Raw genomic sequence first — 22511 nt, forward strand, 5'->3', positions numbered from 1 at the left:
AGCTTAATACAAGACTTTGGAGTATTGCTTGGCACAAAATAGTGTCATCTATTAAAATTTGCTAAACAAGAATCAAAACTTTAGAACCCAAGGCAGGGGATGGAAGAGGACAAGAAAAGGCCTTTCCTCTTCCAAGTACTTATTGTAAGCTAGTAAAAAGATCAATCCTGTCTTACTGTGCTGCCAATTGTATTGCGGTGACCTAATACCAGTCAGGAAAGATGGTATTCTGGCTTCCAGGTCTGCTTGAGCAAGAGTGAGAATGCCTTTGATGTTCCAGTGTGCATGCGACATATTTGCATATTTATCAGAGTAGGCTGCCTGGCAGTCTGCAGCGAGACAGCCACAAGTGTAGGGCTGGGGACACTGCTGAGGGCCACGCTGTTTGTACATCTGCCTGCCTTGTAACCACTGTGTGTGCCTGTTTCTGAATGCTGTTGTCAGCTGTGGAATGTGTCAGTGAAGAGGGCCCCTGCCCTGTGATGAGATGAGGGAGAAAAAATCCCTTCTTCTATGCTCATTAGCACTAATTTGCAAGAACAGCTCAGATGTGTGGCTTGGTGGCAATTTAAGGGCAGACCGGGTATGGCCTTCAGATTTGAATTTTAATTGCTGGTCTGTAGGGGAAATAGCCAAGCAAACAGATTTCATGTCTGAGAGTTGCTTTGATGCCTGTAAATAATCAGGCAATGAAAACATCATGATTTAAAACTATCTGGAAATGCTTAATAATAATAGTACTATTAATACCTACCATTAATTGAGTGTTTACTATGTGACAGGCACTTTGGTAAGTGCTTACATGTATTATCTCATTTCATGTTTATGACAACCCTGTAAAGTAGAAACTATCATTAGCATCCCAATTTCAAAAGTGAGACACAAAGATGTTTAGGAACCTTGTCTAGTTAGTGCTAGAGATGGAACTATAACCAGGTGCTACAAAGTCATGGGCTCAACCAACATACTATAGGGTTTCTCATATCACTTAACCCTTCACTCTTTCTCTAGAGCAAACAGTCAAGCAAGAAGTTCACCTGAAGTGCCATTTAGACTCCTTACCTTTTGCTCTTGTTAACCAACTGCCTCAAAATGTAGTGGTACTACAAGAACAATCTTAGCATGCTCATTAATCCTTTAGTCAAGGAATTTGGATATGGCTATGTGGATGATTTGCCCCCACTATCCTGCTCCATGATGTCTGGGGTCTGGTGGGGAGTGACTCAAATGGTGGGAACTGGAATCTTCTGAAGGCTTCTTCAATGCCACACCTAATGCCTTTTGGCCTAAGGATAGTTACACTTAACATAGCTGCTCAGAACTCTATCAGGAAGTTTCCTGACTTTCTGTGATCCAGTCTTAGAGGTCATAGAACATCACTTCTGCTGAACTGGGTTGGTTGGCATTTATAAGCCTGCCAAGATTCAAGGGGGAAGAGACCCTAACTCTGAATAAAAGCAATTCCAAGAATTTGCAGCCTTGTTTTAAAACTACTACATCATTCTTAACCTTTGGTTTAATGTATTAGTTATTTTTACATCACTATAATGAAATTCCAGAGATAATTAACTTAGAAAAGGTTTATTTGGGCTCACAGTTTGGGAGGTTCTGTGATTGGGGTGGAGCCATTGTTTTTTAGGCCCCTGGTGGGAATGGCAGATGGCAATGGCAGAGAGCTTGTGATATAGCAAACTGCTCACCTCAGGGCCAGAAAGCAAAAGAAGAAGAAAGGAAGGGGCTGGGTCTATGGTCCCTTGGAAGTGCATATTCCCAGTGACTTAAGGATCCTCCACAAGGCCCCATCTCCCAAAAGTTCCACCACCTCCCAATAATGCCACCTTCAGGACCAAACCTTTAACATGCAAACAAGCAGCTGACTTCAGTGCAGCCTAGAGTCTCCAAGGCATAGTCCCATTCTTCATGCCTTGTGATTTGGAAGGTGTTTTTCCCCACTTGGTATTAGCAAGTAGGATTTCATTAATCAGGGTGAGCTAAATAATGCCATGGAAACCAACAACCCCCAAATCTTCACAGCTAGAGAGCTGGGGATGTAGCTCAGTGGCAGAGCACATACCAAGTTCCATCCCTAGTACCCAAAACATAAAACAAAACTAAAATCACATACTCTCACAAAGCTCAGTATCCCAAAAACTGAGCTGAGGATGTAATCTAGTTTTGATTCACATTTTATATTTTCACACCTTGGGCAGGCGCTCTCCTCCATATTGTTCTTATTCCAGGGCCCAGGGTCAAGAAAAAGTGCCTGGAACACTGCCAATCCCTGTGCAGAGGGAGAAGAACAACTTTGACTGAAAATGATCACGTTCCCTGCACTCTTAACCCACTAGACAGAAATGGTCACAGGGACTCTGATCATGAGAGGGCCTAGAAACTCAGTCAAGAGGAAAACTAGACATTGGTGTGTGACACTAATGACTCACAGAGATTAAGTAATGCTACGAAAGAAAGGAAGCTCACATTTATTATTTTGAATAGTCTTTCTGAGGCTAGCCCAACAGGAGCTATGGAAACTAATATTTGCAACTTATCTTTTGAAGAGTTAATTTGGATGAATGTGAACTCGCATGTGAATGTGTTCAATTTCTGTTATTCACATTGAATCACAAAGTCCAATAAATAGTACACATTTGAGGAAATATGGGAGACTGTCTGTCCAAGTTTGGTTTTATGATCCTAAAGTACACTGAGGAAAATTGCCTAAGTGTAAGAATCATTGATCCTCAGAGAGACCCCATAGTCCTGGTACAGAACTAGGATCCCTATTGGATCCCAGGCTATATTAGTTAGTTTTTCAATATGATAAATAAAAATCTGAGGCAGACTACTTATGAAATAAGAAATATGTTTAGTTCAGTTTTGGAGGCTGAAAATCCAAGATTGGTTCATTGGTTTAGCTTCTGGCAAGGGCATAATGGAGGTCAGCATCATGGTGGTGGTATGTCCAAGAGGAAGGTATTACATGGGCGGACAGGAAGCCAGGGAGGCTAGGGCCCACAGTCTCTTCTAAATTAGGCTCACTTTCATTTGACCTAGAGACCTTCCACTAGTCTTCATCCCTTGAAAGTCCATCTCCAAACATCACCGCTCTGGGAAACCAAGCTTCCAACACCTGAGGCCTTGGTGGACAAACTCAAATAGTACATACACCATACCATGGACTGTGTCACTATAAAGGCCAAGTGATTCTCAAGCTGGGGCAGGTGTTCGATCTGGCTCAAGGCCACCTAAAAGCTCACATGCTTTCTGATCAGGAGTTTTTTGGTACCCATTCTGGAGCAGCCCTGTAGGTGTGCGTCACCCCTGCACCACTGACACCCACCACCCACCACATCACACAGAGGTTAGTTTCCCACGAAGATGCCAGGGTGACTGCAGGGCATGGTACCCATGGCAAACCTGGGGTGGGGGGTGTCAGAAATTCTAGTGACAGACTGGTAACTCACTGAAGAGGTCAGCCGAGCATCTGGCAATAGAAAGTCATTGATCTGAACTGGAATGTTTCTAAAGGCATTTGGTCTGACATTGAAAGAAGAATGTTGTTTTTGTAACAGCCAAAATAAAGGATGGAAGGATGGTCCTTGTGGCCATTAGACTACCAATTCACATGCCCTGGACTTGCCTTGTGGGTTGATATGAAGAGGTCCAAGTGTTGGCTCCATTCCACCACTGGTATGTATGATAAGAGCAGAAGTGTATATACCTGCCCCCCCTGCCCCGTGCCAGAGACTGTCCTGTTTCCTATTCACCAGTTAATTTAATCCTTACAACTACTCTATGAAGTGCTCCCTATTTCACACAAGGAAAATTAATGCTTAGAGAACTTAAGTGGTGTTGTGGTTTAGAATGAGGTGTTTCCTCAAAATGCCTGGGTTAGTATAGGAACATTCAGAGGTGAAATGACTAGATCTTGAGAGCTGCAGCCTGATCAGTCCATTCTAGTTTGAATGAACCATCTGAGTGGTAACTGGAGGCAGGTGGGGACATGGCTAGAGAGGAGGGTTCTGGGGATGTGCCCTGGAAGGATTCATCTTCCCTCTCTCACTCCCTCTGCTTCCTGGCCACCATGAGTGAGCAGTTTCCTTTGGTTATGGTGTGCTGCCTCACCTCTGGCCCAAAGTGATGGAGTTGGATGACCATGGACTGAACCTGTGAAACTGTGAGCCCAAAATAGACTTTTCCTCCTCTGAGTTGTTTTTGTTGAGTGTTTTGGTCACAGCCACGCTAAGCTGACTAACCCCAGGGGCTTACCAGACTGCACAACTCATAAGGAACACAGCCAGGCTTTGACCCCAGGAAGTTCAACTTCAGAGCCCATGAATTCAACCACCATCCTATACTGCCTGACCTGGAATAAGGGGCACAATACTTTGACAGAGTGGTTCCCAGGCCAGGGTATGAATCAGAATCCCTTTGCGGAGCTTGTCGGACTGTCACCTTCCCTGCTGGGTCCATAGGCACACCGAATACCCACCTCCGTGGGTGGGTGTCCTTGGGTGGTGATTCCTGCTGGTCCTCAGGGAGCACCTATTGGCCGTTCTTTGAAAGACCTGCTGGTGCTTTTACTTCATGTCTAAGGAGGAAGATTTTCTGGATCCATAAGTGGAAAGCCAAGCTGAATCTCTCTGTTGTTTTTTAAATGATAGGACTGATAACCTAGATCTTGGCTTTAGGGAACAGAGAGAAAAAGAGGAGGCAAATGGGAAAAAAAAAACAACAACAAAAAAACCTCTCTAAGTAACACAAACTGGAGAGACAATAGTTCTTTTTTTTTTTTTTAACCTCTGTTTTCAATCTTGCAGTTCTGGTTCTGCTAGCAATTTTGTAAGTAGTGTTGGGTGGGGGCTGATTTTCCATTAAACTAGAAAGCTTGTTCCACATGAAGGAAACCTTTGAAGTCTGTGAAGACAAATGTGAAGACATGATAGGGACATTTGGGTGACATAGGGATCTCAACCAATTAGCAACACCCCATCCTTTTGCAATGTTCTTGGTGGCAGAAGGAGTGAGCTGTGGGGACAGAGAGAAGCGAGGAAAAGGGCGACAGTGACCAGGGAAGCATTTCTATGAAATTTAAGCTGGGAACTCTGCACATTGGTTTGTACTTAGGCAGCAGGACACTGAAAGCTTCTTCCTCCCGGATGCCTCCCAGCTGTGCCCACAGAGGCTGGCTGGCCCCCGCATGTGCTCACTCCCGTGCTTCGTCCCCTCATGAGACTTCTGCGTATGGAGCCCAGTGAAGCTCACATTTAACCAATAGGAACTTGGCTTTCTGACTCCTCTTTTTCATGTTGGATGTGCCATCTAAATGCCACCCTTCACCTTCTAAGCTGAACCAATTGGAGAAGTGGAGAGGGTGGTAGAGAAGGAGGCTGAACCTGCTCAGTGAGTGTGATTTCTGTTAGAGGCCCCGCAGCCCCAAACTGCTGGCTTGTGTTTGCTTTGATGACCCTCTTTGATAATATTTCAAACACTTTCATCTACATCCATTTGGAATGGTTTTTTTCTCCTTCAGAAGAGAGTTTTTGTAGAGGTTCCATCTCTTCTTGTTTTAATTGTCAGGATAGATCAATCCTCCTAGTGTGAGGCTCTGATTTCTGGCTTATAGGCATTTTTCAAACTGCTGTTTTGGTTGATTTTAGGTGCATTTTGGATCAAGATATATTTTTGACATAGAAAAGGGATTAACGTTACAATCAAGGTTGTATATCTTACTTTATAAAGATCATTAGCTATGTTTAGCATTTTCATTAGCAAAAATGTGTTTGATTTCGTTTTTCATGAGTTTGTCCTCTGTGTGCTTCCCAAATGGATTTTAAATCACTGGTCATCTTTGCTGAGTAGACTACTATTAACAGGCAGCATTTAGCCTAGGGGGCTCCTTTGTGTAAAACAGGGAAAGACACCCTCTACAGGAACGCACAGGACCAGAGGGCTGGTGGTGCCTCCTCGGTGGCTGTGGATGTCCCACAGTGGTAGCCACATCATTCTGGCCTCTGCCTCCATCATCACGTGGCCCGTTCCTCTCTGTGTGTATGTGATGCCACTCCTATTCTTACAAGGCTAACTGTGATTGCATTTAGGCCCACCAGGATAATCTAAAACAATCTCATCTCAAAATCCTTATCTTGGGCTGGGGATGTGGCTCAAGTGGTAGCGCGCTCGCCTGGCATGCATGCGGCCCGGGTTCGATTCTCAGCACCACGTACAAACAAAGATGTTGTGTCCGCCGATAACTAAAAAATAAATATCAAAAAATTCCCTCTCTCTCTCTCTCTCTCTCTCTCTCTCTCCTCTCTCACTCTCTCTTTTAAAAAAAAAATCCTTATCTCAATCATGTCTACAAAAACTCTATTTGTCCCAATAAGGTCTAGGGATTAGGACCCAGTATCTTGGGTGACCATTTTCTGCCTACCCCAATGGATATAAATCAAGGTTCAAGAGCCCGACAGCCTTGCTCACAGTGGATGACCATTGCTTCTGGGAAGCCACCCAAGGCTTTCACATCAGTGGATCACATGAATACCTCTCTTTTAAAAAGAGGCTTTTATGGTTGAGGCTAAGAAGTTGTCAGATTCCTACAAGCCAGGGAGGCAGAGCACTGTGTTAAGGAAGAAGGATGGGGGCTGAGAAGGAGAAAGTGGATGGGCAACCATTGTGGGAACACAGTCAGAGACTGTGGCAACTACTTGGATGAGTGGAAAAGGAGAAAGACTCACCAGAGGGCTTCCAGCCAAGCTGGTGGAGAGCTTGGTCAGATCTGCTAGGACAGGTGCAGCATCTATGATCCAAATTTCCAAAGCTCAAAATACTCCAAAATTTGAATCCTTTTGAGTGTGTCATGAGACTGTAAGTGGGAAATTCCACACCTTGACCTCATGTGTTGGGTTGTGATGGGTTGCAGCCAAAACAAAGGTGCACTAAAAATATTGTACAAAATTACCTTTAGGCTATGTATATGAAGCATATGTGAAGTATAAATGTATTTTGTCTTTAAATATTGCCTTCCCTGAGATATTTCATTATATGTACAAATATTCCAAAATTGAAAAAGTCTGATATCAGCAACACTTCTGAACCCAAACACATTTTGGACAAAGGATATTTAACCTATAGCAGAAAGGAGAATATGAGCCATGAACTGGCTTGGTACAGAAGTTAATTTCAGTTTGCAAGTAATTATAAAAGGGAAAAAATGTTTTTCTCACTGGTAGTAGAAAAGAGTCATGGTTACTCAAAATAATTTTAATAAACACAACTTGAGTATGTTTATTTTATTCAATTTTATTTTAATTTGTTTAAAATTATTGATTTATTTTAGTGCACAAAAAAATTAAAGTTAGCTGAAGAAATCCATGAGTGGGTTGATTGTGGACCAAGTCACAGAAACTAGTCCTGGAGCATAGCTACCAACTCAGGCCCTCACAGCAGGAGTTAATGGATTTTTACCTTACAGATTACTGGGATTCATGCCATTATCTCTCTGCTCTGTTTAATTCTTAACTTTTCTTGGTTTCATTCTTCTTTTTTATCATTTTTATAGTCTCTCAGAGTCTCTGCTTTCCCGTATGCCTGGATTGCCAAGGAACTTTATGCCATGATGATTGGTTAATTGTAACTTCACGGTTTAATTCTCACTGCTAACCTCCTATTCTTTCATTTCTTAACATTTCAAATCCGTGAAGGAAAAAAAGTCCATCAGCTAGTTCAAGTTTTTGCCCAGGCTGTATTGTCGGTGGCTACCTGGCCTATGAGTTGGCTGCCTATAACTTAGAGAGTCAGCTGTGGCCAGGAAGTTAGAATCATGAACTATAAATAGGGCAACTTACACTTACCTGGAGCAAAGCATTTGACAGGCGCAGTGCCCAGTGTGCATCAAAGTAGTGGTCCTCAAAGTGTGGTCCCTGGACCAGCAGACCAGAATCACCTGGGAACTTGCCAAAAGTGCCAATAGGGATCCCACCCTAGACCTCATAAATAACAAATTCAGGAGGAGGTAACCTAGCATCTGCATTTTAATAAACCCCCTAGGCAATTCTGGTGCATTTCCAAGTTTGAGAACCACTGACTCAGACTAAGCACACATCATATTGATAAAAACCAAAGATTTGAATGAAATCAGGAGAGGAAATCTGGCACGATAGATTTAGTAGGTTTGAACCCAAGTGTTGACATTACTCAATTCTTGTGATCAGGGAAAATGCATTTATTATAAATCCCTAGTTTTTAGATGCTGGCATGTAAGTGTTTCATGTTGCAGGATGGTCAGCATTCTCTAGGTTATATTACCTGCCTCAGAGATCCCCTGTGATAAGTACTGCCATTCTCCGTTCTCATCATCATCTCCTACCTACTCTTCACCATCAGGATACTTCTCTGATCCTGTAAGTGTGCATTTTTTTATGGAGATCAGTTTAGTGCTGGAATCCTTCCACAAATTATAACAAATCTTACTAAGTAAGTGATTATGTGTCTGTGTAGGGTTTTGTTTTCTCCCCCAAGTCAGCTCTACTTACTTTGAATCTTGTGACACTCATATCCATTTGCACCCTTCCTGCCTATTGCTGTAAGAATAAGAATTTCAGTTTGTTGGTTTTGTTTCATGGCTCTAATAGATTAAAACATCAACAACATAAAGCAAGAGAGAAGATGAGGAAAAGGTAAAAAGGAGAAGTCTGTCTTTCCAGGGAGTTTGAACAAGTTAAAATCTAATATGGGACTAGGATTGGGATGTTATGTTAGTCAGCTTGTCATTGCTGTGACCAAAATACTCAACAAGAACAATTTAGAGGAGGAAAGTTTATATTGGCTCATGGTGTTAGAGGTCTCAGTTCATAGATGCTGACTCCTTCATTCTGGGCCCAAGGTGAGGCAGCGCATCGTGGCAGAAAGGATGGCAGAGGCAAGCTTCTCCGTTCCTGGTAGCCAGGAAGAAAAGAGAGTGAGTGCAAGAAACCAGGGACAAGATATAATCCCCAAGGCACACCTTCAGCAACCTAGGTTGTTCCTCCATCCTTGCCCCTCCTGCCTATAGTTACCATCCACTAACCCAAATTATTAATCCATCAAAGGGATTAATCTGCTGATGAAGTTACAGTTCTCATCATTGCCCAGAAGTCCCCTCTCTGAACCTTGCTGTATTGAGGACCATGCTTCCCAAACAAAGGCTTTTCAGGAGATATTTCTAGAATCAAACCACATCAGATGAGGTTAACTGAGTGGAAAAATTTAAAGGGATGAGGCATCAAACTGCTCAATCAAGATAAATATACTAATACAATATTTAAAAATATTGTATTGAAAAATTGATGCCAAAAGTCTGTGATAAACAAATATCAAATTTTAATATAGAAACAGAATTCAGTTCCCTCTGTAGCCTGGTATGCTTATTAACTAGAGATGACAGCAAGCATTTGCCAAACCCTGCAAGGTGGAAGAAGGGCCCTGGATCCACATTGTTAATACTGTTGAATGGGTACATTGCCCATTGATTTGGAGCAAGAAACTCACCGTTTCTACTCTTGACTGTAGAAGAGCTATCTCACTCTAAGAAGCCCTGGAATTAGAGAAACTCTTTATTCCCAACATCATTGATTAAAGTCTCTTAATTTATGTATATCTTAGAACTTCCAGTGAATTCACCAGAATCCACATACCTGGGACCTCCTCTTCTCACTGTCCTTGGTCAGTAAGCATGGCTGCCCAGTCTTCTCGAACCCCGCGGCTCATGTGGCTGGAACTTGTCTGATATTTCTCCCAGTCCTCCCCTTAGGTTCTTTTGTCTTCTGTAGTTTTCATTGTCACTCACAGAACTTGTATCAGAATTGTATTATGGAAAGAGCAGTAGAGGGGACCTCCCTATATTATCGTCACAGCTCAGCCACTAAACATATATGTGATCCTCAATCACTAGTGTCTCCTCTCCATGCCGCAGTTTTCTTGTCTGACATGAAGGAACCAAACTAGATCATTCCACATACTTTTCTGTTTCTCAAACTGTTTACTTCCCATTTCACCTGAGAAGTCTCTCATCTGAAGGCTTTAACCTCTCTTATTTCACCCCATTCCAAAGGTCTCTCTGGTCACCTCGGGAAAATCAATTCCCCCTCCCATGAGGCCCTGTTGATGACACGTGGGATTTATATGAATCAAAGTTGTGATTTCTAAAAGAAAACAAGACAGTAAGAGTCCAGTACAGCTATCCCTCTGACACATCCTGAATGCCCTTCATGAATGTCTGTAGAGGTCTACCTGCTTTGCCATCTTTTCATCAAACTCATGTGCCATCATTTATTCCACAAATATGTATTGAATATCTTAAGCATTGGGCCCTATTCTAACCCCCAAGTGAATCAAAGTTCCTGCCCTTGTGTTTGGTCACACATTCCAACACCCATGTATTTGCTTTACTTATGCAGTTGAAGAAGACAAAGCACTCTGCTTTAACATCCTTAAAAATGGAAGCTTAGCTTGAGGTTTCCATTCCATAAGGCTGGCAAAAACTCAGTCTTGGGCGTCTTTCAGGCCCTCTCCCCAAGACTCCTTTGGATCATAAAAAAATCTAAGGAAATTCTGTGATTCCTAAAAAATGGGTGGACTCCCCCATCACTAGCACAGGATTCCCCCCCCCTCAGGAATCATGGAATCTGTGTTTGCTCCCTGTGTTACCCAAACTTATTTTCTATCTATACCATCTCTGTTAGTGTTTGTCTTTATATTGACTGACTTCTTTGCACTTCAATCTGTTTATTTACTGTAGAATGTTTACATTGGTACTCTACTTAGAAGAAATACCACTTGATAAATATAAGCACACAATAAAGCCAAATTCCATAAAAATATTGAATCTTCTAATTAGGTAATTCTTGCCTGAGACATGCATTGTCTTGGTTCAAGTCCTAAGACAACAGTTCCTTCTTGATGAAATTCAGAGGGTTGAAAATGAATAGAAAACAGACCAACTTTCTCTCCTTTTCAAGGATTACCGTGTCCATGCACCATCTAAAATCATCACAAATGTTGTGTGCCCCACAGTTTGGAAAACAGTGCTTCAATCTCATGGTAGGATTAGCATTAAAGGGCAAGAAATGATGCTTAATCCTCTTTGTGTCTTTCACCTTTGCAAGATCCTAGTCCTTTGGACTCTATGCCAACCCCACCTCCGTCCACTTTGGAAGCACTGAGGTTTCTCATGACATGTGCCTTATAACAGCCACAGTGTTATAATATGGGAAGGAATGATCGGGAATCTCTGCAGCATTAGCCAATGCACTGGCCCATCTTTGACTCATTAGGATTATATCAAATTTTTAAATAGAAACTGAATCCAGATAATAGGATGGTTTTAGAATGAAGAATAAGCTTTTATCCTTGAGTTGCATGTGGGTGGAGGCTGGAGGATGGGGATGTACTTGGGAAGGAGGCATACCAGAGGAGGACTGGAAATTTCTGACCTTCCTGTATTCATGATTCACTGTTCATTACATGCTGTCAAGTTCTTCTAGTGGTTGGCTGGTGCACTTCTCTATATCGGGTAAATTTCCTTTGGATCTGGGTAAGACTTTGGGGATCATCATCTTCTGACCCTACTTTTGTGCTCTGAGTACTCTGATCTCTTTTGAAGGTGAAGAAAACAAAGGTCCAGAGGAAGCAGCTGTCCTACCCTCCATGACTGCCTGTGAGCAGCAAATTGGAATTTGAAGCCAGATGCTAAGAAATCCATCACAGGTTCTGTCTTGTGACTGGTTCAAGTTGTTCACAATGGTTTTCCTTCTTTTCCAGGCAGTGCTGAGCCCTCTCATAGCCATTGCCCTGAAAATATCCCAGATTCACGAGAGAACTGGCCGCAGAGGACCCACCGTCATCACCTGAGTGCAGGAGAGATCGCTCACCCGGGCCAAGGAGAGCACTCAGCCGGAGCTGCTTCACGATGCTTTCTTGCTACCTGTTGTGCCTCTTATGACTTTGGGAGAAAAAAAAAAAAAAGAAAAAAAAACACAAAAAACAAAAGATATTTTGCTGTTGGGGCGGGGGGCTGGGTAAGGGGTGGGTGTTAAAAGAAAACCGATTCATTTCATTTGGTTTTATGCAGTTCCTCCAAATGCATCAGGGTCTTTAGTTGTCATTTTTATTATCATTTGGTATCTACATCTTGTCACACAAAGGGGCCTTCCCTTTTTAGAAAAAAATAAGTGGACAAGGAACCCATTAATCACAGTCCCTGACTTCTTTGGTGCCATGTGAGTAAAGGTCATAAAACCACAAAAGAAAGAGCAGTGCCAGAATTAAGCCAACCCTAAGCCACTGGGACCCCTGAGCAGGTGGAAGACCTCCCCAGCCTGAAGGAGGGGTCATCCTAGGTTAGGTCTACAATGAGATAAGGTGTCAGAACTCCTAGTAACCCACCTCATGGCTGCCAACCACCTGACGGCACATGCTCCCCACACCCTGTACACCTTCTTTCACACCTTCCAGAGCTTCCTCCAAATCACAGTGGCACACTTCCAACAAAACCTATCAAAGGGTGTTCCTCGTTTTGTACATAATGTTATTTTAGCTATCAAGCTGGCTGGCTGCATTCCTTCAAATGCAGTCGTTTGCTGTGCAGGTGGCAAGGAGTTTCTTGACAAATGAAATGCTTAAAATCTGAATTTTAATTAATGTGCAAATGAATGCTTAAAATCCAGTGGGCCCATTGTCAATGACAGCACAGAGGTTAATACATGAGTTTACATAAATTCCTCCCAAGGAGACAAAAAAACCACCATACCTTGTGTATGCTGTCTCTGCTTTCCCAGTAAGGGCCTATTTTAATGTATTTGTTGAAACCCAGTTTTGATCTTCCTTGTAATGGCTATTAAGAAAGAGAGAATGAAAGGCTGTAAAATTAGGAAATGAAATGGATTCTGGAAGAAATGCTGCTGGTGGGAGAATATGGCCCGATGAGATAAGGAGAGGGTAGGGACTCCTTTGGAGAAGCAAAGGGTCACATCTGGCTTACTTTGTCCAGGAAAAGAATATTGCAGGTCTAGCAGGCTCCTCTGCACTCAGGACACTTGGGCCTGGACCTGTTTGCGTACATCTGCTTCCTTGGGAACGGCACGCTCACTGATCCTGATGGTGTCACTTGCCGAGGTGACCTAGTGCACTTTGACTGTTAAGCAATGTGTTATTGCTGTAGTCAAGGTTAGTACGAGCAAGGAAACATTCCCACAGCAAGGCATTTGTTTCCATTTTCTATCTATGCTTTTGACAAAAACTTGCTAGGACATTTAGTAGCCAATAAAAAAAAAAAAAAAAGAAATCCTTATTTTAACCTTATACAAGGGTTACGGGTTTCAGCTCATTTGTTTCACCATTGAGAAACTCCAGGAGTGGTCACCTATGCTGATAAATCTGTCTTTCAGAATATTTACAAGCATTCTTTTTTCATTATTATGACCTAGGGAATTTATTAAGTAAATGGAACAAAAAATCCGAATTGCTCAAAATTGCCTCTGGGAGTCAACAAAACCGAAGATGGCCTCTAGTCTTTCATTGTAACAGCCTTCATTTCACAGTTCTAGGAAAGTGGTTTTGAGCTGAGATATTAAAGAAGTAGTTATTAAATATACCACCAAGAGAATAAAATTTGCCTTTTAGCTTATGTTCTCATTATGTCTTCAATTCCCTGATAATCATCGATTCATTCATTCATTGTGGTTGTGATGTGTTGGTCAGGAAAATCAGGTGCATTCTTAAGTGTATGAATTCTGGGTGAGAAAATATTCAGATGAACTTTTGACCATCTCTAACTTTTTAGTTTAAATGTAGTCTCCACTTAAATATTCTATACATTTATTTCAACATAGAGCTGTGTATCTCAAATATATGTTCACCCATCAGTTCATTCACTAATTCACTCATTCATTCAGCAAGTATTGGTTGAGCAACTACTTCAAGCAGACTCCTGTGTAAGGTGCAGTAGGGAGATGCATAAGACACTATTCCTGCCTATAACATTTGTAAATTTTGAAGAGGTGGTGACAATCACAGATAATCAGGTAGACATAAATGTTTACAATAGAGACATATGAAGTGTTCCATGGGAATCCACAAATGATAAGACATGAGGAATGAGTATTTTCCTGCAGAAGAGGACTTCTTGGGATTTGTAGCTATGTTATTTCACTAGGATGAATGGAGCAAAGGGAAAGACCAGAATTGGGAACTAGGATTCATCAAGAGAAGATTTGAGTCTGGTGGGAGGTTGGTGTGGTAGGGTGAATTGAGGTAGACATATGGATGTAAAGCAATGTGTTATTGTTGTAGTGGAGAAAGCAGTTGGGCTCAGCCATGGAAAGAAGCAGCTGCATAACCACATATTTTTACAATTTTTTCTTAGCTACAATACCAAAGGGAAGGTCCTTCAGTGGTTCTAGGATACAGCTTCTTTCTAGAAGCTGCTCAAGTTCACATTGCCAAGTTTTTATTTCTGCCTTACATAAAATTAAAGCTTCTGTTGCCTTATTCTCAGGAGAGGTGGAATGTAGGAAATCAGTCTTTCCCATATAATGTTATTTGTGTTCTTAAAGATGGAGCTCCAACCATCAGTCTTTACAAGTAAATGACTTGAGAGGTCCAAGAATTTTTGTGGAAATCACAAGAATCAATTATAGAAGAGACTATGGATGAAGCATGGTGAAAGTCAGGGCCACACTGGTGATCTTATACCACTGAGTGTTCACTCACTATAACATGTGCCTCCAGAAAAAAGACAAGCCCTAATATACATAATATAGTAGTTTTCAATCAGGGCAGTACCCCCACCCACTCAGGAGCTGCTTGGAAATGCATGTGCCGGGGAGGAATTCAGTGAGGGGACCAGAGATGTTAAATACACTGCTGCGTGTCAGCCAGTTTCCCAGAACAAAAGGTGTTTTTCCTTACCTAGGATTCTTGAGTTTATTAGCTATCATTTTTTTTAAAAAAATGTGTATGTAGTCTTTAATTTAAGTGAAATCATTTGTCAGATCTTATTGATCCAAGGTACAGGGTACCTTGTTTTATTTGTTTTATGGAACAAATAGTGTTGCATGATTCTACATGTTACAGGCTGACGGGCTTGGACGTGCCATAAATGCTTTCTTCCCAGGAAGCCTCAGATTGGTGCACAATCTCAGGGTGGCACCTTGGGCTGAGAGTTGGCTGCCCCGAGCTATGACAAGGATCATGGAATTGTGACTTTTGACTGGTCACCGCTGGGTCAACTGAAGGCACGAGATTGGCTTTGGCAGCCAAATCCATTAATTATGGCAAGTGTGTGGAATTTGGAAAGCACTTGCAGGAATGGGTAATGACTTAGCATATAACTCAGTCCCATTGCTGGATCATGTCCTGGGTTCTCTCAAAACAGGAAGAGGCTGAAATCCCAGACATGTGCCTTGAGATTTCTATTCCTGAGTTTAGAAGGGTCTGAGAAACTGTGTGCCTTTGGAAATGTTGTACTGTAACTGCTGGTAAATCAGTGTTTGGACCTTCAACAGTTACTAAGAGCAAGAGATTACCCAAGGCAGCAGAGCTTAGCAGAATGCCTGTTCCGCTCCAACCAGCTGGAGTAGAAATATTTCATAGAGTTGACAACTCAGTGGTATGTGAGTCAACCTAGGTTGTTATGGAACTTGATAGAAGACATGAAATATAAATCCATGTCTTTATCATCTCTTCATGTTTTTTAGCACCTAGCATGTTTCCTGCATGCTGGAGCAGGAGCAATGCTTCATCAAAGGCAATATATTTAAGTAGAATCTTGAAGGTGGATAGGTGTCTTAGTAGAAGCCCTCATGAGTTTTTGCATGGAGAGTTGAACCCAGAACATCCCAGCTATGCAAAAGATACAGCATAGTTTGTAACTGATCTTATCATCCTCATCTTCCGGGTAGTAGTGGTACTTATTTAAACTTGTTTTTCAAAGAAACATTAAGAGATTATAATGCTGGAGGGCCATAAACTCTGAACACTTTCCTTTCCCATTGCCTGGAGAGCCTACCATTCACATTTGAGAGGAAGAAAGAGCAAGGATCTCTGTAGGGAGATTTCCTCTTTTCATTTTCTCAGTCTGAATGCCCTCCATGGAATTATGATTCCCAATCCATCATCAGGCATTGTATCCAAAATTTGGGAAGGAAGGTTAAATACAATATCTATTTCCCTTTGGTAAATTCTCTAGGGAATGACCAAAGTATTATTATCCACCAAAATAGGACACTTTCATCTGATTTATTCAGTGAATTTTAATAATTAGACCTCTCAAATGTAGGATTTGCTTTAGGTAATACCCATGTTCTTAGCACTCAAGTCATTGTACATGTTTTTAAATGTCATTAAATACCCGGTAGTATTTTTTCTTTAAAAAGAAGTACCCTGATTATTTTCTGAATCAATAGTTGATGTTCAATTGTGTTTAGATTTGTAGAGAGATGAATTCATCTTGACACTGTGTTAGTTTCACGTGAAGAATGACAATTTAACTTATGTTCCTCTACTGAATTTTTCTGATACAAAAAAAAAATGCCAAAAAAGAAAGGGTGAGTACAAAATTTATTGCCATAAAGAGATTAAAACAATTTCTTTTGTAAACTAAGACTAACATATGTTCCACCTGATTCCCACAGTTGGAAAAAAAAGTCCTCTATTACACATGCAAACTCTGGGTTAAATCCCAGTAATATTCCTATTTAGGTCTGTAAATATGCTCAGACTCTCAGAGAATGTTTTTTAGTAGGATGGAAAGAGATGACAAGAAAGAAACTGCATTGCTAATAAATGATCACCTACCTATTGGACAACCATGAATGAATCTCATGTCTAGTTATGTCGTCACGGTCAAGGGTTCAAATTACAGATTTCCAACTGTATGCCTCATGGATGAGGGTTTCCTTTTCTGTAGTTTCCTGTGTGTTTGTCAGGATATACTTTTCCTGTGCACTCAGTAATGATGGGGAAGAGGAGGCCCTAGATGGCCATCCCATCTTGGTGACTTTCTTCTTTGAAAGATCTACACCCTTCCTTCCAACTATTCAAAGCCTCTCCTGTGCCCATCACCATGGCTGTCACCCATTAGGATGAGTCCTTCATCATTACAATAACGACCAGATGAAGGAAAACCAGACTCAGATATGGCCCCAGCTCCCTGGCAGAAAACAAGGTAGTCTTATTTACACTATAATTGAGAAGTCCATTAACCCTAAAGCCACCTTTGAGACCTCTCGGAAGGCTGGAAGATACTGCAGCAAACCCCCAGAGTTCCACTTACTGTTGGGGCCCATATTCTGAACAGGGAGAGAAATTCAAACTGTTCTCTGGAAGGAAAGAAGGAAGGCACAGCTACCTCAGCACAAAAGTCTAAAGAGAGTAGGCCCTCCCACATCTTTCCACAGATTCTCCTTCACCCTCCCTCCTGAAAAGCACTGTGTATTACTGGGCAACTTTCTTAACTTCTCAAAGCCTCAGTTTTATGCATCTGTAAAATAGGAAATAATCACAGCACCTATCTCTTAAGGATGGAGTGGGGGCTGCATAACATGCAGGAGTTCATAGCAGAGCCTGCCATATAAAAAGCATGCCAGAACTGTCAGATGTTAATCCCAGCACAAAAGCCTCACTCAGCAGGGGAAATTGAGGCCAGAGAGAGATGAATATCCTCATCCAAGTTCAAAAGCATTAGGCTGTATCTCTTTCCAGCATTCTACCACCAGACTTGTCCTATTTCTTAAAAAATACCATAAAACATAATGAAGCTGAGGAGGAACCATTAGGTTTTAAAATAAATGTCCCAACCCTAGAAGTCAAGACCTCTGTCTTGAGACACAAAAGAAATTTCTGGTAATCATGGTGTGTCCATATAGGCACTCATCTTTCAAATTTTAAAGATTTACCCCCGGGGATTCCTTGAATTACATATCAATATTTTTGAAACGTCTCAAGATTTATATCAAATTGTAATTAATACCATTTATGGCTAGTACAAATTCTCCCACCCCGCCCCCAGTTCTGTGCTTTATGAATTCAGTATTCTGTCTGTTCAATTTGAGTCTATCAGAAATCTTATTTATCTGCTTGTACGAAAAATTCTTTTAAAAATAACTCATTTAACATTTTGTGTTTGAGCCTTTTTGAAAATGAACATCATGGTTGCTTTCCTTTCACATCGGGAATAAAATACACATACTTAAAATAAAATAATGCAAAATATGAATGGTGAGTTCCAAGGGCATATCTCTCACAGTGTGAATTATTGTGTCACTCTGGTGGTTCATGGGCATAATTATGAAGCCCCCTAACAAGATACTGAGCCAAAAATTAAATGACAATGATATTTCCTTCCCAGAAATATCCCTCTCTGATTCTTAGGTTGATGGCTGCCCCAGCAAGCCGCATGTATTCTTCACTGTTTGGGGCTGAAGTTGAGAGGGGAGTCCCACAAGAGCAGAACTGTCCTGGTACCACCTTTACTTGCCTGGCCCCAAGGCTCTGAAGGTTTGTGGAAAGTGAGAGTTCTCTGAAATGTCTGCTTGGTGCTAGCCATACTCTGTCAGGGGCCCGTGTTGCCCTTGCCTGGCTGCGTATGTGGCACAGTGCACTCTTGTGCAGCCTCCCTGTTGCAGCCTTTCCTCCCACTGACCCAGGCTGCCTTGCTCCTTAGCAGCTCATTCCCATGAGTATGGGTCCTGCCTTCAGTGCTTGGCTTGACCTCTCAGCATCCTCTGATGTTGCTGCAGACACCAGGTCCACTACAGATGCTTGGTAGGATGGCGGGGCCTCTGGGTGGGCACCATTTTCACCCTGGAGTTCAAAGCCCGTCTCTGTGTATAGAGGTGGAGGAATGTCCAAGGCCTCTCGGTCTGCAGGACAGGTGTGTTTCTCAGCATCAAGGCTCTCTTCATAAGCTGGAGGGTAGAAGTCTGGCCTGCAGGACAAAATGCCACAAACCTTGTAATGCATGCATCATTTAAGACTTTATGCCTGTCTCAGCTCACATAGTGTGAAGCTAAACTGCTAAGAAACATTGATTTTTGAAACAGATGTACTTTCTCTCACATCACCAGTTTTATAAAAAAAAAATGTGCCGCCCTTCCAGAAGAACCCCTTTATCAGTCATCAAATACATCTTTCTAGTCACTTTTTTCCAGCCTGTGATTCCAGGCTATGAGTTCTCTCTTGCTCACTCATGGAATCAGGGCCATTCGTTAGGAGATCCTTATCAGTGGTAGGGGACACTGGAACTTTGAGGATGGACTTCTGTCGGGCCAGCACTTCACTCATTCACATCCATGTCCCTATTCACGCACATTATCTTCCACTCCACTATACTCACTGTATCAGAATTTCACGGTCAATAAAATAATGAATGAAAATCAATGTGCAGGTCCCTGAACTATACCAAATGCCACCACTTTTTCCTGACACTCTTTCGAGTCTCACCTACTAGTTTCCAAGGAGCATACGAACTCACTCATTTCTCCAACCATGCCAACTGATAGCTTTGTACACATTTCAGCTGCAGCCCTTTCTATGTCAATAGGCCAATGGCTAAAGGAACCATTCATGCCAGGGCTCATTGGTAATCTTGCCCAACCTTGCTAATTGCTAAATCCTTCTGGCTTCTCTGACATGAATGGGATTGGGGCTGAGGGTGAAGTGAGGAAGAGACATGGGTTGAGCTTGTTTGAATTGTGTATTTAGAGAGAGAGTCTGTCCAGTGTCAACAGGGAGTGTTTATGATGTGTAACCACAACAGAACTGGGACTGCCATTTGTGGCCGCAACTCCATTCCAAAATGTTACCAGGCCCAAAGCCAAATAGCTGAAGGAGCTGTCTACTGTACAGCATAAATCTCAGCCTTCGCTTGGAATAGCCATGGCTGAGTCATGGGACTTACACGTAAGGGTGCCGAGGACAAAAAGGTGAACCGTCTCCTAGAGTGATTTGAGCAACTCCAGGATGACTGCCTCCAGCCCCAAATCCCATCTACCCCTCCCAATTCACCCTCCCTCTACTGCCACTCACATTTCCAAGGTCCTGTGCTCTACCACTGGAGAAACGGGCTTTGGTACCTCTACCTAGGTACCTATTTTGAGTGCAAAGCTTCTGAGAAATGTAACTTCCCAACTTGATTAGCTGTCCATTCTGAGTGAGCTGAGCATCTCAGAGTGCAGCAGGAAGAGGCCATAAACTAGGATATCATGATATTTATGACTTACTTTCAAGTATTTCAGCACAGTGTGATCTTATGCACGTGTTAGTAAATTTAAACTACATCCTAAAGGCACCCAGTCACTTCCGTAATGACTTACACTCTAGAGGAAGTCATCTAACATTTATCCAAAAACAAAAATCACCACCACTGTGGAAGCATCTTCTATAATCATTTCAATTATCTTAATTTTTAATCAAACCCAGAGACCTTGCTGGTTAGTCTGATAAGCATTAAAAATGGGTTTTGCTTATTGTAATTAGTATCTCATTAATTAGTAGAAAAAATGTCACAAATGTATCGTCATGGGTAAGATTACTTGTATTTAAGGCACACAGAATCACTAAAACACTTTCATATTCCCCACCCTTGCATAAAGAGGGTGAAAGAACTTATGGACACTTGCAGCCTGTGTCCTAAGAATGATACCTGAGATTTTATCCCAAAATAGTCCTGTATTTGCCCCCAAATTAGAAGGTAACTAATACTAAATGTTACTGGATCTTTTTTTCTTGTAGTAAAAACATATAACATAAATGTAGTCTTTTATCTGTATGGTTCAGTGGGATTAAGTACATTCACATTGTTGATCGACCTTCACCAGAAATTTTCTGTCACCTCAAACTGAAACTCTGTTCTCATTAAACAATCATTCTTCATTTTCCACCAGCACTCTGGTGGGCCCTGATAACCACTGTTCTACTTTCTATTTCTATGCATTTGATTCCTCTAGGTACTTTATGTAAGTGGAATCACACGATGTCTATTCTTTATGACTGGACAATTTCACTTAGCATAGTGTTTTCAAGGCTCATTCTTGTTGCAGGTACCATGATTTGGGTATTTTATTGTCGTTGTTGTTGTTGTGTTGTTGTTTTGTTTTTTAAGGCTGGGTAATATTCCATTGTGTTACATGCTGATTTTCATTTCTCCATACATTACTGATGGATGTTTGGGTTTCTTCTACCTTTTGGCTATCATGAATTATGCCACTATGAACATTGATAGATACCCATGTGTTTGAGTCCCTGTTTTTAATTCTTTTGTGTATATATCTGGAATAGAATCACTGGATCAAATAGCAATTCTATATATAATACTTCAAGAAACTTCCACACTGTTTTGTTTTTTTTTTAATAGTGGCTGCACAATTTATATTCCTACTGGCAATTCACAAGGGTGCCAATGTCTCGCTACAGCTGTCCTTGCCTGTGAGGTGATAAGGTTAACTGGATGTTACTCTAGGACATTACCTTCTTGCTTTGAATGACTCTTCATGAGGTGACACCAGAATACATGAGCTGGGACTTCCCGAGTCACAGAGATTACAGAATTGTATGTCACATGCTCACTGGCTCTGTGGCTGAATTCAGTCTGGGACTTACTTTCCTTATAACCTGGTAACCAGGTGATAGGAAAAAATCAATCATTGCCTCCCTTTAACTCGTGACAACCCTCATGATATAACACAAGAGCTTAGTAGTTGAGCCTCTGAAGTTTGCTTAGGTGGGTTTTCACCAGGGGTGATGGTAGGGGTAAGGGTGGTGTTGCTCTAAGAAAATTCCTTTTACCTCATGGTTTTCCCCAGGATAGCAGCATTCTTTCCAATGACTAACAAGAGTGATTTCACAACAATAAGGCTTTGGTCCTGACACACAGTCCCATGGGGCTTGTAAGTCACCCCTGCCGTAGGATTTCAAGTCACTCAGCTTTTCCACACCTCAACCCTTCTTGCTCCCTCCAGCTCTCAGCACCTACCTGTCCACCGTGGCCAGAGGCAAGTCCTGGTGAGCAAGTTGTCGTCTGAGCACATGGCTGAACACCCCTTTGTTTTCACTTGCCTGGCGGTAGGTGCTCCAGAAAATTCCAACCAGGAGGATCACAAACCCCAAAGGCAGAAGTGAATATGCCATGATCAAGTTTCTTGGACATTGGAATCTAGAGTCTGAGGAAATGAAGAAGGCCCCCAGGCAGATCATCAGGAAACCTGTCAGGAGGGCAAGAGTGCAGAGAATTAGGCCACCTCTGTTCTGCATCCTTGCACCTCCGGAACCTGCAGCCTGACCCTGCCACTCCTCTGCTTCCAGGCTTCCTACAAGAGAATGCGCTCATTACCCAGCTTGCAGCTTTATGTGTTCTGGGACCAACTGGCCTTTGGACAACTAAACGAAGCAGGCACTGAGAAGCTATTCATTAACCACTGAGAGTTACTGTAGTATACACAGAGAGTGGACCTAAAAATGCCACATTGTGTACTGAG

At 42.0% G+C, this 22511-nt stretch overlaps 2 protein-coding genes across 2 annotated transcripts in view; one reads left to right on the forward strand and one right to left on the reverse strand.

The window, feature by feature from the left end:
* Pgm5 (phosphoglucomutase 5) overlaps window positions 1-13671 on the forward strand; it is a 164638-nt gene extending 150967 nt beyond the window's left edge. Inside the window, exon 11 of the mRNA XM_076846040.2 lies at window positions 11800-13671. Within this exon, the coding sequence (XP_076702155.1) occupies window positions 11800-11889 (90 nt within the window). The 3' untranslated portion in view covers window positions 11890-13671. The remainder of the gene's footprint in view (window positions 1-11799) is intronic.
* Window positions 13672-18696: 5025 nt separating this feature from the next.
* Window positions 18697-22287, reverse strand: Tmem252 (transmembrane protein 252). The gene is made up of 2 exons (XM_076841485.1): window positions 22010-22287; window positions 18697-18964 (listed from the first exon to the last, which is right to left on the reverse strand). Exons 1-2 carry the CDS (start codon window positions 22285-22287, stop codon window positions 18697-18699), a joined length of 546 nt encoding a protein of 181 aa, XP_076697600.1.
* Between the last annotated feature and the right edge of the window lie 224 nt (window positions 22288-22511).

This window comes from Callospermophilus lateralis, chromosome 2, assembly GCF_048772815.1.
Source record: "Callospermophilus lateralis isolate mCalLat2 chromosome 2, mCalLat2.hap1, whole genome shotgun sequence".
NCBI classification, from domain to species: domain Eukaryota; kingdom Metazoa; phylum Chordata; class Mammalia; order Rodentia; family Sciuridae; genus Callospermophilus; species Callospermophilus lateralis.

What these genes read in the sequence shown, in the direction of transcription:
- Tmem252 (XM_076841485.1), bottom strand. Translation starts at nt 22,287, where the DNA reads ATGCAGAACAGAGGTGGCCTAATTCTCTGCACTCTTGCCCTCCTGACA. An exon ending in CCTCTGGCCACGGTGGACAG is followed by an intron (nt 18,965 to 22,009) that starts GTAGGTGCTGAG and finishes TTTGTCCTGCAG; the next exon opens with GCCAGACTTCTACCCTCCAG.